At 42.3% G+C, this 18,181-nt stretch overlaps 2 protein-coding genes across 5 annotated transcripts in view; both read right to left on the bottom strand.

Moving 5' to 3' along the window:
- Dscam1 (Down syndrome cell adhesion molecule 1) overlaps positions 1 to 12,526 on the bottom strand; it is a 63,722-nt gene extending 51,196 nt beyond the window's left edge. For all 4 annotated transcript variants that reach the window (XM_044393361.2, XM_044393358.2, XM_070213073.1 and 1 more), the window contains exons 1-2: positions 12,115 to 12,526; positions 8,283 to 8,471 (exon numbers count right to left, since the gene is read on the bottom strand). In XM_044393361.2, the coding sequence (XP_044249296.1) occupies positions 8,283 to 8,343 (61 nt within the window). In that variant the 5' untranslated portion in view covers positions 8,344 to 8,471; positions 12,115 to 12,526. The remainder of the gene's footprint in view (positions 1 to 8,282; positions 8,472 to 12,114) is intronic.
- A 591-nt stretch (positions 12,527 to 13,117) lies between these two features.
- cos (kinesin-like protein costa) lies at positions 13,118 to 18,103 on the bottom strand. The gene is made up of 4 exons (XM_017146716.3): positions 17,302 to 18,103; positions 16,535 to 17,246; positions 16,025 to 16,479; positions 13,118 to 15,970 (listed from the first exon to the last, which is right to left on the bottom strand). The coding sequence occupies exons 1-4, from the start codon at positions 17,957 to 17,959 to the stop codon at positions 14,124 to 14,126; spliced, it is 3,672 nt and encodes a 1,223-aa protein (XP_017002205.3). The 5' UTR covers positions 17,960 to 18,103; the 3' UTR covers positions 13,118 to 14,123.
- Positions 18,104 to 18,181: the final 78 nt, after the last annotated feature.

The raw sequence follows: 18,181 nt of genomic DNA, 5'->3' as shown, positions 1-18,181 counted from the left end.
CTAAAATTTATTTTGTATACTTAATTCCTTAGTTCCTTACACCACAAACTGTTGTTAAAAAGTTTGGATAAATAGAAAGTCACTTAATGGAAAATTACAGGAAAGTAAGTATTATATTAAGAACCAAATTCAAATGTACTTTTTCGTATCGTAGTTGACAATGTGTGCGTGATCTGAAATTCCATCAAATTACTTTCGGCTTTTTTCAAGTAATTTCTAAGGCTGTCATTTACCAAATAAATTACTCAATTGATGTCGTTTAAAGATTTTAATTGAGCGGGGAAAAGAGGAGGCACACAGGAAATGTCGCCTTCATATTTAATTATACAAAATTTCCTTTTGAACGAAAAGTGGTGCATGCGAGATGAGGCCTAAAAGTCTTACAGTGTGTTGCAAAACATTAAGAATTAATAAATTTTTATATCTTTTAAGAAAAGATTAATTATATAGTCTTTAAAAATAATGATTCTGATTTGTTGTTTTTTTTTTTTTAATTTAAATAAATACTCCTTGCAAACGATTCAAAATGTGGGATGCCTTATAGTCACAGGACAGACTGTATCTGCAAAACACATATATTTTTGCATTAATATATATTATTCAGCATATGGTGGCCATACGGAATACAAAACGTAAAGTCTTGGATAGACGTGCGAAAAACACTAAAAACTGTGGGTAAGGAAGGAAATAAGAAATAAGAAATAAGAAGAGCGAATGAAATTTTGCAACTGTTGGTGTTATTGTGGCTTGAAAAATTAATATGATTTATCGGGGGAAATTAAGATTCGCAAAAACGCAATCCTTTATTCTTCCGTTTTCTACGTCTTTTTCTTCATATCCAATTTTTCGATTGGATATTTATATATTAACAACGTTTTAAAGTACACCTGCCTTTAACTTGTGCTTTGCTTTGCGCTGCAGCAAAGATAGCAGGTGTATTTTATTTTACTTTTTTCGTTCCCCAAACCTAAAGCTCTGCGAACAAAAAACATGCAGAACGAAACCGGTTAAGAAGCCGGCTTAAAAAAAGCAAAACAAAAAAGCAAAGTAAGGTAGTGCGCAATCATAAGAAAAAGCAAATCCAAAGCAAAAGCAGAACTGCGATGTCAACGGCGGCAAAACTCAAGTTAATCAAGAGCTCGAATTTTTGCTTGTGGAATATGTTAACTTTTTCGCCTCGCAATTTTCCACTCAAGCGGGCAATTTGCAAAATTTGATGATAATTTCGAAGATGATGATGATAATGATGATGCAGTTGCCAACATCTAAGGTCACATTATCAAGTTTAAGGAGGGCAAGTGACTCAGCTTGAAGTGTTTTTCATATTTTCATGGGCAAACAGAAGCCAAGAAGGTAGAGAGGGCTAGAAACATAAGCAAAGCAACTGGGTAAAATAATAATAAACTATAACAAGGGGAGTGGCGTACAGAACCAACAAAAATAGTGATAGAACATAAATAACTGGCGAAAACACGCGATTCAAGAGGTGTCCAATTACGACATCCAAACCGCAATGAGAGCAACACAATTATTGAACCGAAATTTTAAGTCTTTAAACACGACACTTGAAATGGGTTTACTTTTTAAGGATTTAATAATATATGAGATATTTTTGGGAATTATTACGTCTCCATCGAAGTGCTTCCGCCCAGCTAATTAGCTTATTTCGTGGCACATACAAACCCTTAACACCTCTCGAAGGGGGAAATTGGAAACTAATAACTTCCGCCTAAACAAAAACAAAGGGCCTAAAAGTTCAATAAGCACACACGCATGACCCCGCCTTCTGAAATTAGTCCACATCACGCACTCTTGTCATCGAGGTCAGCCACGAAGGAACGGACTGCCCAGGATGGGCAATTCCAATCTAAATCGGAATATTCGCTCTCTACCTGAACCAAGTGAATCTAGACTACTTCACCGTGATTCCGATCGGTAAAAGAAAGAAACATCTGCTCGGGAGTTCAGAAACCAGTTCGACAGCTGTTCGGCGGAGGAGTGCTGGGGGAAATGGAGAACAGGTATTGGAATCCCAATGCCAGCGTTACCCACTCATTCATGCGAATCGTGCGGCATTTACCCACACACTCATCACGATCAGTTACAGTCCACAAAACATTACATTACCAATTACTTGTGTGGATTTTTAAATGAAAATAAAAAAAGTTCACAGAGAAAACTCATTTATAATTTAAGTCAATAATATAAATTGAAAATAAAGCACGTTTTTAAACAGATTGAAGAAGTCCTCAAATCGAGATCAAGTTTCTAAATTATTTGATAACTTTTAGATTTTATCCTGCAATTTATTTATCGTATTTTTTCTATAATGGAACGCTAGCGAATAAATCAATTTACAAAACAATTTATAAATTTCCATGTTGGTATTATACAGACATAATAAAAGATTGTTTAGCATTTTCAGAAAAAAATTTTTTAATTGAATATTCAAATAAAAAATTTTTATTTTTTTTCTTACTTGTTTAAATTTTTTATTATTTTGGAATCTAAAATACTATCTTAATAACTCACATAAGTTCTCAGTGGACAGACACCAACTTATTGTGTAAAGAGTGACACAGATAATTGCAGACGCACTGCCCACGCGATTCTAACAGCTATTTGGCTGGCACCTCCGATTGCCGCCGACTGCAAGTCACCCGTGGAAAGGTCCAAGACCGCAAGCTACCCGTAGCTCACCTGTCCACCTCATCGTAACTCGGAAGATGACAGGGAGTCACGGTGACGACACGCCGCACTCGACAGAAGCTGACAAGAGGAACAACAAGAACACCGGTGGCAGAGAGCAACAAAAACCGCAAGCCAGGTGCCAAAATAGGGAGCGGAGAGAGAAACACCGTTAAGTCGACAGGAGACAAAAGTGGGACGAACTGGGGCAGCCACGTGGAAGCTAGATACATTTTAGGGGGGCAGACGGAGGGCCACATATGATGATGATGCGGCTGATTCCAGTGTCAGTAAATGTCAAGCCACAGTGGGCATAATCAAATAATTGTCGATTGGGTATGATTAGATTTCGAAACTCAGGGTAAAAATAACTATTTGGATTACAAGCACCTTCTTAAAGAAAATAATATAATATAATAATTTTCAAGGTAATATTTTAGTCCCAACACCACTGTTTCCAAAGAGGAACTGGTATCAGAAGCTGTAGCGAGGGGCTAAAAGAGAGAGAGATTGAGAAAGAAGAACTTGAGCTTGAGGGTGGATTTGTTGTATAATTGAAAGCGTTGCGAAACATTTACAGGGAGAAGAGCAAAATAAAGAAGAGGGCACACGTGCATAATTTTTAGCATGTATAGGAATGTATCTCAAAGATACAGTGGTCTCAATAAAATTCACAAAAAACGGGGGATAAAATACAACAATATAACTTAACTAAATAATTTAAAATATATAAACTTCTTTAATACTTTTGTTCTAAAATATGCAAGTAAGTACATCTAAGGTGTCTAGCCAAAGAGACCACTGTATGCAAACTTCCTATAACCAAATAAAGATGTGTTCAACGACAGCGACAGTAGCTTTAAAATGAAATACATATAAAATGTCTGGGGTATGACGAAGGGAAGACCAACAGCGTACGCGTTTTGCATATGAAATCGTGTTGACGTCGTCATAGTCTCGAGCGCATTAATTAAGACTGCCAGGACGCCAAAAGACTTTTTAAAAACTTGTATATGCATATGAACACATTCGTATGTACCTACAATTTAACTTTAAATACTTTTTTTGTCGCATGCAGATTATGGAGATGGAAATAATACGAATGGGCTGAGAGTTGGCAGCCCCCAAAAAAAGAAACGTGACTCAGGAACCATGGAAGAGGTGCAAGGGGCCTCCAATCAAATCCCGCATTCGAAATGCCTGGACGTGCGCGATCCATAGATGATGGGTGCCTGATAAATATCAGTTCTCTGAGGCTGTTGGACTGGAACTGGGATCGGTAGATGGGTGAGGCCATGAACATATTTTACAAATTATTATAGCGACTTGATTCCATTCCATTTTTAGGGGGCGCCAAAACGATGTTAATCCTCCCTCACTCTTTCCCGCATTCACACATGAAGTTGTTTTTGAGATATCTTCGACTCGTATCTTTCCACATAAAAGATTTCTTTTCATTTAACGCTACATTATTTATGATATCTTATGAGCCGAGACTAAATTCTCCGTTAAGATCTGACTTCTGGATTTCTAAAAGTTACAGAAGTAATTGTGTTACTTTTAACAATTAATTTAATAAAGGTTTATAATATAGTTATCATTTGATATATTTATATTTCAGTATCTTTTGTTTACATTTAATAAAATATTGCTCAGCATTTTAAGGTTCCGTATATGGCGCCTAACCACTTTAGAAGAGTGGCAACTGGCAACCATAGCAATAGCCGTGTAATACACCCACAACACCCTTCTTGGCCAGCTAATTCGGTCGCCGGGGACGGCGTAAAGGGGATTCCCAGCGCCAGGAGCTCGCCGAGTGAAATGCGGCAACGGCGCGTCGCTCCAAATCAGCTTGTCAGGCAGCGAGACATAAATAAGTATAATCATTTTCCAGAGGGGAGGATACTGTTTTGGCAGAGAGGAGATGGAAATGCGTGCCGACAACGTGGCCCTTAGTCATTACAGCTGTTCGGGCTGCCAGGGGAGCTGGATGAGGGTGGATGGCACTTATTTTCTCTCTTCTCGGGTAAATCAAAAGTGTGCAGCCCAAAACATTTGGAGCAAATCTTGGCTGGCAAACTAAACAAAACATTTCTCATTTTTCACAACTTTTTCTCTCCACTGCGAATTAAGGGTGACAACAAAAAGGGAGAGAGCGCGAAAGACTCTTGGGTTTTCCACTAACGGAGGGGTTGAAAGAAAACTTTATTGCCGAAGTTTTATAAGTCCCACTAAGAGCTGCATTTACTCCACACCCACTTAAAAATATCTGAAAATATTTTCTGGCAGGCCCCATAAATTCTTCGACTCGCTGCAGCTCATAAAATATTTTGAGTTAACTTAATACTTTCTACATATATCCATCTAAAAGTTTGGGAAATTCCGGCAGCACTTAAAGAGCTCACATGTATGACAAATGCTCTTAATGGGCCAACAAACGCTTTGATGCCCTGAAATGTCGTGTCTTTTTGGCGGATTTGTAAAGAATTTTAGAAAAGAAAATCCGACAAGATTCTTTTGAAATGCAATCAGCTCGGCAACGTTGCCAACTTTCAGCATCATTATAAGGCAATTATTTACGCAATTATCGAAAACTTGCTCCACGCTTGCCGCTTCGCCATTTTCCAATCTTTATACTCCATTCAAGTTGACAAACAGCTTTTGAACTATTGCAAATGGGCAAAAAATAGGCTGCAACGGCTCATAAAACAGCAGACTGCATTGTGACGTCACAGGGGAGTGATGTACATTCTCCCGGTGGCTTTCCCCATCTTTCTTTCCCTCCATCCCGAATCGAAGTCACATTCCTGTGCCTGCGGCGATGCAACTAATAATAAGTCCGGCGAGAGGCCATTAAGTTGGGGGCAATATTCTATTGAACCGTCTGCAGTTGCTGTTTTCCTCGGGCAAGGAAAATTGGAAACACGAAAAAAAATACTAGGTTGAAAATGTATAATATTAAATAAACCAAATAAGCTTAAAAACTTCAAGAATTTTTTTTTTTTTTTTTTTTTAATTATTTTATTTTTTTTTCCTAATTATATATGTAAGCTTTGAAGTATTCAATGGCATACTTTTTCTAGGTGTATAAGAAGATGAGAGCCCAGCCCCTCGGTGTTGCTTAAACAAACCCCGCGTGTGATGCGCCTCAATCGTCGAGGTATCATAACACATACTGCGAGGAGGGCTAAGAAAGTGTCAGGAGGGGCACATCAATCATTTGTAATTACGGCAGGCTTTTTCCATCTTCCATAGCTCCATCCTCACATTTCGGCTCCTTTCTTCCCATTCTTTCCCATTTGGTTTTGTGTAGAAACGGAAATAGTTCTTTCTCGGATCGTACAGGGTCTGGTTCAGTGATCTCTCGGATGATCTCTGTCATATTTACGAGTGTTTTGAGTGGCATGCAGTGCATCTAATTGGTTACGAAATCTCTTGAGCAGAGATCTTGACGATAGCTGCTAGGAAAATGTGACCTAGTTGATAAGTGGTGTTCTCTTATCAGTATAAACCAAACTCAAGGGAAATGGTCTTAAACACTTTTATGCTGAAAATCAAACAAAGACTTGACTAAAATGTATAAAATTAAGAAACTTTTATAACCTTTGTAATTATTTTTTTTTTCCTGCTACATAAATACTGTTCATTAAATCTAACAATTAAGTAGTATTTATAGCTCCTTGAATTTTTTCAATCGAAAGCAACAAAGAGCTCACATCGGAAGAGCATAGCAAAGCCTATTCCATAATTCCATCTATGTCATTTGATTCGCACAAATGTGTGTACACAAATTGACTGCTTCCTGTTTATATGTTTTGTGTTACATGCTTACTTTTCTGTTGCTTTTGCTTTTTGGTTGCACTGTTTCGAACCCAGCTGTGGCCACTTGTGAACTTTAAGCTCCATTACAGTGCTCGTGGTGTGTGAGCTGAATTTCAATTGAATTGAATGAAATTGCGAATTAAATGCGTCCGACTGCAGCGGAGACAGGAACAACAACATAAACATGACATTCCGACTTTCCCATAACGGAGCCTGTACAATAAATCCCTATTTTATTGTTTAAGTCTGGCTTTAAATATTAATACAGCCTTTACGTGGCTTTTGCCTTACGTTTTCATAACAGAAATATAATAATAATAAAAGCAAAAAACGGCGCAAAATGTTTTTAATCAATTTCAATTGAATGATGACCCGCACAATCAACGTAAGACGGTCACTCATTCAAAGCTTATATCTCTCAGTTCTTTCTGCTCCCAGAGGGGAAAATATTTTTATTTGCGCTTGTAGCTTTTGCATAATTTATTCTTTTAATTTACGTTATCATCTGTACAGATCTTTATGGCTCAGTACCGAAATATTTTTAATTTTTATTTTCCCCTTGATACTTCCATCTTATTTCAGTTGTTAAAATTCCAATCGAGTCCCTAAAGTGTAATTTCATTCTCGAAATCTTGACTTTAACGGCAGAAAAAATTTTGTGTATTTTTAATGATATATCAACACGTTTCATTTGATTATTTTTATTTGCGACTTTACCTTTTTTTGGCTAATAATAAATGTAAATTTATATATACGATATAAGGCAAGCCCCTAAATTGGTCAGACTGATAGCATAAATGGAAGTAGCTATACGTATAAATTCGTTACACAGACGAACGCTTTGTTTGGTCGATGGGTCAAGCATACTGGCCTTCTAAATTGAATTCCATTCATGCTAACGCAAAAGGTAAACTGAATAATAAAGATAAAGAATAGTTGAATAAATCGAAACTGAATTTAATTTAGACCATGGCGAAGTCTTTTTTACTAAATGTTGCGTATTTTATTTTGTAGAGTATGTGCTTTCGCTGTTTAATTTGAAAATCAGTTTATACGGTTAAACTTAACCGCGTAGATAAATCCATTCATGGGGAAACATTGCGCGAGTTTATCTACAAATTGGAGAATTACTCATCTACTCGGCTGGACTGAGTAATTCCCAATCTGACCCACTGATGCTGCACATCTCCTCCGCGCCTCCCTCGCAACCCCAAAACACGATTTCGCGGACGGTCGAGGCAATGAACCGCACTTTTATCTGTTCCCCAGCACAACCCTCGCACAAAAAAGATACAAATGTATCCGTCCAGACGCACAGTCGAGTAAATATCCAACTGCAAACAACCAGCGAGCGCATTGAAAAAAAAAGCGAAAGCCAAAGTAAATGTAAGGAAAACAAAATTAAAAATGCATAGAAACGGTCGGAAAATCCACAGAAGCAGCGACAACGGGAAAAATGGGTAAAAAGTCGAGACGAATGTGTCAACAGCGATAAAGAATGTAGAATTAAACTGAAAATGAAACCGAAACTGAATAAATGAAAAGAGCGGACTTTGTATAAAAAGCCACGCAAATAATGTATCAAAGGCCCAGAACTAAATATTTATCGACTTAATGTAGATGATTCTCCGCATTTTCCCAAATCCAAAAGAACAATAAATATCGATATTTTTAAAGCTTCCGGAATCCATAGATCACCAGTTTGGAATGCTTTAGAACACAAATTTGTAGGGCCAACGCAAATCGACACCGAGCCAAGTGCAATTACTCACCAATGAGGACAACAGCTGCGTACAGCATTAGCCATTTGAGGCGTTCGTTGGGCATATTCATTCTGTATGCCGTGTTTCCGCTGAGCGGGTTGTGTGAAGTTGGCAGTAGAGGGTCTATCTGTTTATCGATTTTACACAAAAATCCACTGAAAAACACCCTTCGTTTCGGTTTCAGCACACGCGAATTATCTGAAAAACAAAGAGAGGCATTTATTAGTTTATAAGCTTACTAACAGTTTTACAACTTTAGGTGCAAAAGTTTTATATTTTAAAGAAACCCATTTCATTTATTAGTTATTTCAGTTTTTACTCTTTTAAATATATAATTCAGGATAGAAACTTTTTGCAAAATTTACGTTTAAATTCAATGAGATGCAAGTAATCTTATTAGGCAAAGCACCCTTTACTGTGAAACAGAATTAAAGACGAGGTTAGCCCTTTTAGCTGAAGCTCTACTAACAACTGCAGGTTAGCGTTTTTTAGGGGAAAAACACTGAAAAACATTATAAAACGCATACGAAATGCATAATAAATCCTATAAGTAATCCATATTCTTTTTTTGAAGCTATTACTAATTAATTCTCAATCATTCATCAATTTAAGGTCAAAATAAAAAAGAAATAAACGAATAACTGCAGTTGTTTACTAAAAATCACTTAGCAGTGAATAAAAATATTTTCAGATTCGATCCCATCGGAAAACTGTCTGTAAAGTGGTTTTCACTACGAGAAGCCCTATAAAAGCGATTAGCAAATGGAATAAAAAATAGAGTGAACCACACGAAGGAGGGAATAGTGACTGCGGATGAATGTCATTAATTAAACCACAAATGGCCAATTGGAGGAGGAGTAAGCAGCAGCTTCGAGAACTTCTGTTCGTTTTTCCGCCTTGTGCTATCCATAAAATGTCACGCGCCTCCCTTCCACGCCGCCACCCCAGTTTGGAGGCGAAAAAAACACACTTTATGACAGGCAGGAAGTCACGATTCCACATTTCTGTCTATTTGTCCCCCGATCCCCGCGGTGTCTGTAACTTGACATCGGCCCCCCGAAATCCAACTCCTCCACATGCGACTTATTTTAATCCATGAAGCTAGCCTTTAATTGTTCAATACACACATGCCAGTATATAGAAATAGATTCAAAAGCAAATTGTTCAGCTTTTTGACGCTTAATTAACTCTTAAGTGGATTCCTTCATTGGCGCATACCACAAATTGTGGAAAAAGAAAAAAAACGTTCTTTATTCCGCTTTCAATTCAAGTTGGATCATTCAGCGAGATAGCTAAGTCTTATCTACGACTCTGTTTTATTTGCTCAGAGGGTTGCGCAGGCGTATGGAATAGAAACCCTCCCTGCTCGTGTTTGCTTCAGAAAGAATTGGATCGGTGGTTGGTGGAGGTTCTACACTCTGCCGATGTTAGCTTTTCAATTGGCCTAATGAACTAGCTGTTATTTGCAGCGGGGGTTAACTGACTCAGAGTTGAGCAGCTTTCAAACAGCTGCCTTAAAGGTTTTGGGGTGGCCAAATTGTTCTTGAAGGGTTTGTATTAACCGAAAAATTCTCCATAAGCAACTCACAAGGTATTTCCAAAACTTTAGATATCGGAATTAGAATCTAATAAAAATGCAAAAATAAATGCGTACAATATTTTGCTTTTACTTACTGAAACAAATAAACATGTAATTTCATCAAACAAAAACTAGAATTATTTTTCAGAAGTTTAGAAAAATAAACCATCAAATTGACACAATTTTTTATGGAAGTTTTTCAGGCAGATAAAATAAAAGAGTATATTTTTGTACATTCTCCTCACCAGTGTATCAAAAAGTTTCTTTGTTATAGAATGGTTTTTAAACTTCGTCGTTGGATTCTGGCTTTGCAAAAATAATTAAATAAAATATAATCGTAAAACCTTCAACTGTCATAAAAGTCTGAAAAGAACTGTAATTTAGTAAATGAAATTTACGAGTAATGAATCATCAACACATCTCTCCTTGAGTTTTCAGCTTAAGAATTGCTTGTTTTGCTCATCTCGACGAATGATTCTGCGATTCTCGACTGAAACAATTTAGAAAACATCTGGTAATCAGTCAACGGTTCCAGGCGTCCATATAGGCAGCCGAGTAACATATGTACGGATACATTAATGTATATACAATGTATCTACATATAGCCAGGCAAACCCTCCCTGAGCAGATCCGTTCGGTCAATCGCGTGGTAAAATCAACGAATCAAAAGCATTTTTTATATTACTCATGCTTGCATTTTGTATTCTTTTTGTTGGTTCGTCTGGCTGGATGTGTAACTAAAAATTGGGGTGACGAGCCAATAAATTTAGGATAGGCTGGTGCAGTCAAGGGGGGTAGGCGGTGGAGGTTCGGCTGGGGGACAGAGGGCAGTGGCCCAGTGCAGGGTCGTCGTCGGTGGCAGAGGACCCATCCATTGTCCAGAACCGCTGCTATGACCCATTCGCGCTCTGAGTTTTCCGCACAGCGCCCCTAATTGAGATTCAAGTGCTCTCGGCGGCAGCAAAAACAAAAGGAAATATTTATTCGGTCCTCCATTCGTTTGTCAGCCTTTGTTCACTTTAACCTTTTCCGCTGTGTCATGTTTGTGGCCAAGTGGAAATCAATATTTGCCATCAGAACCGACTCGATGAGAGGGTGTTCATCAAATCGATGAGAGCGACCAAAGGAAATTTGCTTAACTGAGAGTATGAAGTAAATAAATTGGCTTAATGGTGGGAATAATCCAATTCCAATATCTTTACTTGCATTTCAAGAATAAATTTATTAGTTTCATTTTAATTTTTTTAAGCCTCTAAAAACATTTTTATTGCCTGGGAAACAGGGAGTCACATGGAAAATTGGCAACTAGCCCAACTAGTGCAGAATCTCCGCCTAGCAACAGGATGACAGGCCGACGAAAAATCCAGAAAAAGAGGCAGGAAAATAAAAAGAATCTCGCAGGCAGGCGGAAATGAGAAGCGGGCGGCGCAACACTTGCAAAATCAAATAGTGGAAACTTCAGACACACCAGCGGCCAAAGGACGAAGGCAGCTGCATGGGATTTCAGAGATTTTACAAGCAGGGGTTGAAACAGCACTCGCATCGGGACGACACATACATATGCGGACAAAGGATCACGGCGTATGTGTGCCACATGGAAACTGCGAGGGATTTTAAAAGGTTCTTGAGAATGAAGAGTTTTGAGTAGGGAAAACTACCTGACGGGGACAAAGGACCAAGGACCAGGCAGCAGCAGGCGGCACAGGTTGCACACACAAACGAACACAACGGTTAACGCAGAGTTGCTTTTCTGCGGTGCCAAGGGCGCATGCGCCGAAAAAAAATTCGCTGAAAAATTCTGGGACTGAAATGAATTTCTCTAAAAGTCAATTTATAAATGAAAAGGCCAGCGAAATGCCTGGAAACTGGCTAAATATTAAACTAGATATTCCGAAATATAGAATCGCACTGTGTAAAATGGGAGTTTTCCTCCCTGATTGCCAAACATTTTCACACCCTTCTGCATGTGTGTGTGATACACAGTGCAGAAAGTAATCGTTTTTGCATTCGCTGATGCGGGAAACCCCGTAATTTGGCGAAAAATCAATAGGAAGGTGTAATTAAATGTTTGAATTTGGGTAATAAACCTTATAGATATCATCCTACAGCATCCTGCAATAGTTTGCCAGACTACCGTTACTCGGTGGGCGTGGGCAGGACTCACGCACACACCCGCAACCCAACCTATACATACACGGCTGGCACAAAGAAGTTGCCAGACAACGGCGAAAATTTCCCAACGAAATCGCCGACTTTTCTTACCGTTAACGCTCGTTCTGATGGTTAAATTGTTGGTTAAATGCGATTATTAATTGTTGAGGAACACACACAACACACACGCAGTGAGAGTGGTGGGCTATTTGCAGCAGGGTGCCACTAATCCACGGGGGTGGCGACTCCGCACAAAAGCACCGCACGCACAAACACAGTCACTTTGCTCTGCTCTTGGCTATCTTTCAGATACTTTGCATACTATTATTCACTTTTATTCTTCCTTTATCGGTCGGAGGTGCACAACCACCACGGGCGAGGGGGGTGTTGCTAATCGCGTACCGTTCCGCTGCCGTACATCCGTATCCGTATCGGTGTCCCAAAACAACGCTCACACAAACACACGCACGCTCTCGCGATTCGCCGACTAAAAGCTGAATCCGGTTCTCGATCGCTCAACGGTCCAAACAAGACTGACTATCTGGCGGATGCTCAGATACAAATACTCGCCCTCGGTTTCAGATACTCTGCTCCGGCAGCCGGCCAGTTTGTCACTCTCTCGCCAGCTCTCTCTCTCTCCGAAGGGGCAATTGTTTGGGAAATTTCACGGGACATTTCGCACCTGTTGCTTTTGGGTGAGAAATTGTGGGAAGTGTTTGTTTGGATTTTAAGGTTCACAAGTGGAGTGTATACGGAATATTTATAAATTATTACATTTAAAATAGTACATCTTACTAATTGTTTGAGAAATGTTAGTCGACACCCGAGAAACAGGAACTTAAGAAAATATTAAGAGGCAAATTAATTAATCTTGCCCCTGAAACCGTGTAATTTTTATAAAAACAAATAATAACAAAAACTATATCTCGGATAAAAAATTTAAAAACAACTAACTTTTTATTTAAACCTGTTTTTGAGTATTGAATATGTGCATATGAATGTCTCGAATAATCTATTATTAATTTTGTTCTTGCTTTACTGTGTTTAAGATAAATGTTAAATTAAAACCGATTCTTCCCACTTTACCCAGCTTAATAATAAACACTTTAAATAGGGATTAATTATGTTCATATATATTTATTCGCTTATCCAACAATATACACACCAAAGCAATGCCGAGCGTTTTTAGTGGAATATTTTTGCTTTCAAATATTTAGCATGCTTTTATTATTTTTTAGAATGCGCTTGTATATGTCATCGAAATATTATGCAATCTCTAGTAATTACAATAATCTGAATCGCCAAACACAAAAATCGTCATACACAACCAAAAAGTTTACCATTTAAATGTAAGTGCAACATGAGTATTAGATCTTAGCACGAGTATTGTTAATATATTTAAGTTTTACAGGGTAAATACATTTGTGGAAGAGTTTATAAAAGTTAACACTAATCAAGTAATCAAGTACGAGTATTTCGGGTAGTAACAAATGTCAATTAAAATACGAGGGAAGACACAATAGTGTTTACAACTAACCTAAAACTAACAAAATCAATTAAATTAGGTGGTAAACTAACACAATATAGTTATGTACAAGTTAAACGGTGAAGAAATTCAACACTTTGAGCGAGTTGTATGTATGGTTTGTTTTTTGCGAGTATCTTAAGTAGCAGGTCAAGTCTTTACAGTTGAATCTCATGAGGATAGTTACATTCGTATGCTAGGTTTATGTGTAAAGGTTTGTAAAATAAATGCTCTCCAGCTAAAGAGTCAGAATGAGAACCGTGTCGAGTCTATTTGTGTCATGACTGTGGACGAAACTTGTTCAGTACTTGTGGCCGGGCTATGAGTTTTCTTGCCACGCAATTAATATGCTATCATCGAACTCTAACCATTGAAGTAACGCAGGCGACATCTAAGAAAATTATGTTTTATAAAATACTTTTTATCTTTAAAAATATAATTTCATTCTGCAATATTCGAACTTGTAATGAACTAGATATTTTTAGAGAAGTAAAATATGTCGCCTTTGTTATTTTGGTGGCTAGTTTTCGATACATGGCCTATGGCTATTTGGCTTAACCTGATAAAATCGCCCTGGAAATGATTAAATTCGTATTTAATTACGACGACTGGCGTCCTGGATAATTATCTTGTTCTTCTGGCGCGTCACCTTCGTGGCCGTTGGCGCTGGCATTAGTCGCTTCAGCTGCTCCGGCCTAAAGCTGACTAGAGCCTTATCCTTGACTTTTCCCACAGCTCCCGTAGTAGTCGAAGTTGTGGTGGTGGTCGTCGCCGTGGCCGTAGTGGTTGACTCAATCAGGGCCGTGGACTCTTCAGCCGTGGAGCCCGAGGAACCGCCTGCAGCAGCCGACGCATACCGGGTGAGGACATGGAACTTGGCGAAGATGTTGCGTCCACTGCGCTGCTCCTTATCCTTGTACTTGTCCAGCGCCGAGCCAGTGGGCAGCGGTTTAGACGCCTTGACCAGCGCCTTGCCGGGATTACTGCCGGTCGCCTTGTAGAAATCATCGTAGTCGAAATCGCTGTTCGCCTGCGCTGGCGAGGATGCAGTAGTGGCCGGGGCCAGGGCTCGTTCTCCGTAGCTGGCCGAGCTAGCCGACGTTTCCTCGGCCATGTGACGCAGCATCAGGGTGAGCTTCATCTCGTGCTGCCGCTGCAACAGCACGGCATTTCGTTCGCCTTCAAGTCTGGCCTGACGCACGGCATTCGAGAGAACGCGCTCCTTCCACTCCCAGGCATCTCGCTCTCGCTCCAACTGCACCAGCTGCAGCTCCAACTTTCGCGAGGAGTCACGCAGATCGATCACCTTGGTGAAGTACTTGTACAACAGCGTGCGCATCTCCTCTGTGGACAGACGATTCAAGCGGGCCATTAGCATCTGCTCGCCCTTCTCGCGCTCAATTCGATCGCTGGTGTCGATGGAGCGGTGGCCCGTGATCATCTCGTTCTTGAATTCTATGGCCGCGTCTATGGCCTCGATGGCCTCGTCGCACTCGAGCAACTTGCGTTCTTCCTTTTGGGTTAAAACTTTGTCCCGCTTGAGCTTGCGATCCAGATGACAGCGCTCCTCCAGCAGCAAATCGCGAGTGCCGCGCAGGTTGCGAATCTCGTGACGCAAGCTCTCCTGCTGCTCTGCTCCGGGCTGCTCCTCCAGGTTGTCCGACTTCTCGCGGAGTATGTGATTGAGGTGTGTGATCCTGGCCTGCACCGCCTTCAACTGGCGGCCATGCTGCTCTGGGGAATCTGGGTTCTGGGTCTTCACTAGCTCTTTGCCCGCAGGCGTGTCGCGAGATTCCCGCAGCTTGGCCAACTCTGCTTCCATTTGATCCCGCAACTTGCCTTCCTTGCGCAATTTTTTCTCCAGATCTTCGACCTGCTTTCGCGACTCGGCCACCGATTGCTGCAGCTTCTTCACCTTCTGACCACTCTCACCGGCAATGTGCTTCATGGAACTCAGATCCTCAAGCCTCCGCTCGAGATGCGCGATTATGGTGGTCCAGCGCTCGATCTCCGGCTTTTCGCGGCCCTGCACTAGAGCCTTGCCCAGCTGCTTCTTGGCCTTGTCGCACTCGGCCTCCAGCTTGGCCCGCTTCTTGTGAAACCGCTGCTTGGCGTGACTACGCGTGTCGCTGTTCTTGATCAGTTCGCCGATGATGTTTTGCTTCACCTTAATCGTTTGTTCGATTTCCCGCAACTGCCGCTGTTTGCCTTCGATCTCGGCCACCAGTTTGCGCAGCTTCTTCTGCAGCTGCTCGATGGGAGCAATGGCTGCGGCGGCGGCGAGGGCGGCCTGGCGGAGTCCCTCGCCCGAGGAACTTTCCAGGGGATCGACAACCGCATCGGGATCGATGGGCGGCGGTGGCTGCTGGGAGGCTACGCGATTGAGCATGGCCAGCTCTGCAGTGCTCAAGCTGGCGCCCGGCTGAATGCTTCTCCTGCGACCTGTAAAGCCAGGAAATCTAAATGTTTCCTTATTCAAATGGACTGTTTATTTACCTCCGATGCTGGTTTTGCGATCCTCGCCATTTTCTGCTGCCGGCGGCGGCGGTTGTGGTTCGTTTTCGCGTTCCTGGCTCTGCATAACCGCCTTGGGGTGTTTGGTCAGGTAATCGGCGTGCTTTTCCAGTATAAGCTCGTCCGTCTTGTCCCGAAACTCGTCCATTAGGCCATCGATCTTGTCGTCCAGATCGGGACGCTGCGACTCATTGTCCGTGTCGTTTTCGTTGTCCGAGTTTGGCGGCTCGGAGTTGGCTGGCTCGGAATTGGCCGCTTCTGAATTGATCTCCTCCGGATCCTCCGGCTCCTCGGCCTCCTCGATGGGAACCAGCTGCTTCTGCTGCTGGCGCATAGCCTCCGTTGAGCTGAGGCAGTCCTCGCACTCCTGCTTCAGGTAGAGCCACTCCTCGATCTGCTCCTTCTCCAGTTCACTGATCAGCTTCGAGTCCATTAGCCTGTAAGTAAATTAGTTTTAAAGAGATTCACATAAGGAATAGTTTATCCCCTTACTTGGCAAACAAACCCTCGGCATTGGTGACCAACTTGGACCACCGACTGGCTGCGAACTGCAGGCCAAAGTTGTCGCCCAGCCCCGCCTGCGCCAAAGGTCCAGCTGCGGGATTGGAATTCGGCAGAGCCTCTTGCGGCCGGACGATCATCGTGTTGTCATCGGAGTAGGTGTTCATGATGACGAAATTGCGCACGCACTGAACCTTAAAGGCGAACTGCAGGTTGCCCAGGGTCTCGGCCAGATGTTCCTCCAGCGGCGAAACGCACAGGATGACGAGCGTCTGAGCCCGGCCACCGAACGAGTCCTTTAGCAGCGTGGTTAGAGTGGTCTGGCCATACGGAATGTTGCCATTGACCCCGTACATGAGGCCGGGATCGGTGAGAGTGCTGATCACCTGCTCCAGCATATGCAGGCCGGCATCGCGTGGTCGTCCGGGTGGCGGCTCGCCAAAGCGTTCCGTGCCGCACAGATCGGAGAAACTGGCGGTGGACAGGCGATGCTGCAGCAGCCCCTCCTTGGACACCCATTGCTGCTCCAGCGTGAGCGTGAATAGCGTATGGGCGGGCAGGGATTGACGCGCCGAGAGACCCGCCTGCAGCCAGCGGAAGACGGCCTCCACGTTGTTGCAATGTATGTTGCCCATGCCCAACAGATCGCACACTTCGCCGCCGCAAATCTCCACGAATCCCACGTTTATGGCATAGGTGCGTTCTGTAAAAGGAAAGGATGAGTATAAATGCCAACTAGACTTCTGGGAAAAACTCACCTGGGTGCGAGGAAATGTGCGAAAAGATGTCTCGCACGCAGAGGTGGACGACTCCCTCGGTGGACTGCTTTTGACCATTCTCTAGGACATTTCCGTACAGAGTATAGCTCTTGCCCTGGCCCCGCTGCCCGTAGGTGACCACGGATGCATCGAAGCCCTCGAGGAACAGGGTGATGAGCGGAAAGACCGTCTGGTGGTACACCTGCTCCTGGGAGCTGCTGCTTGGAAGGGCGTGGGTGACGGGCACGGTGTGGGGACCGACTTGGATGAGTCCCGCCGCAATGCTGTCCATGGGATCGCCTCCAGGCAGGGCACTGGGCAGTCCCAAAGCGGAGGCGCTGATGGGGATGGCCTGGACGCAATATTCCGACTCAGAATCCTTGGGATTACTATCATTGCCATTGGCGTCCGCAGGTGGCTTTGGCTCCTCCTCGTCATTCCCATTGCGATCCTTCGGATCCCTTGGCTCCGGGGCATCCTTTTCCGGCACCGCCTCCGCAACTTCATCCGCAGTGTCCTTGGAGTCCGCCCCCTCATCCTCCGCCTCCGCCACCGCATCCTTTTTGATTCCCTCTGCGGGGGCTGCGAAGCTCTCCTTCAGTTGCTTGAGCTCCCTGTGCGGGTAAATGCGCACGGCCACCTGAATGGGTATTTCCATGGTTGTTGCTTGTGTCCTGGTCGCGGCGCAGCTCTTTCATTCGGCCTCCTGCGCTTTGATGCGCATTTTTGGGCCCCAAAACACTTGCAAAAAACTTAGCGCAACTCCGAATCGATACAGTGATAGTGTGACCGCAGCCATAGCGCCAGAATATACCGAAAATACCAAAGTTAGGTACTGATAATATTTTTTAAATTGGGTACGTTATATTTTAAGAGAATT

This window comes from Drosophila takahashii, chromosome 2R (genome assembly GCF_030179915.1).
Source record: "Drosophila takahashii strain IR98-3 E-12201 chromosome 2R, DtakHiC1v2, whole genome shotgun sequence".
NCBI lineage: Eukaryota > Metazoa > Arthropoda > Insecta > Diptera > Drosophilidae > Drosophila > Drosophila takahashii.
Note: the sequence above shows the minus strand (reverse complement) of the source record. Positions and strands in the feature narration are given on the sequence as shown.

What these genes read in the sequence shown, in the direction of transcription:
- cos (XM_017146716.3), bottom strand. Translation starts at nt 17,959, where the DNA reads ATGGAAATACCCATTCAGGTGGCCGTGCGCATTTACCCGCACAGGGAG. An exon ending in GCACATTTCCTCGCACCCAG is followed by an intron (nt 17,247 to 17,301) that starts GTGAGTTTTTCC and finishes TTCCTTTTACAG; the next exon opens with AACGCACCTATGCCATAAAC. An exon ending in GCCGAGGGTTTGTTTGCCAA is followed by an intron (nt 16,480 to 16,534) that starts GTAAGGGGATAA and finishes ATTTACTTACAG; the next exon opens with GCTAATGGACTCGAAGCTGA.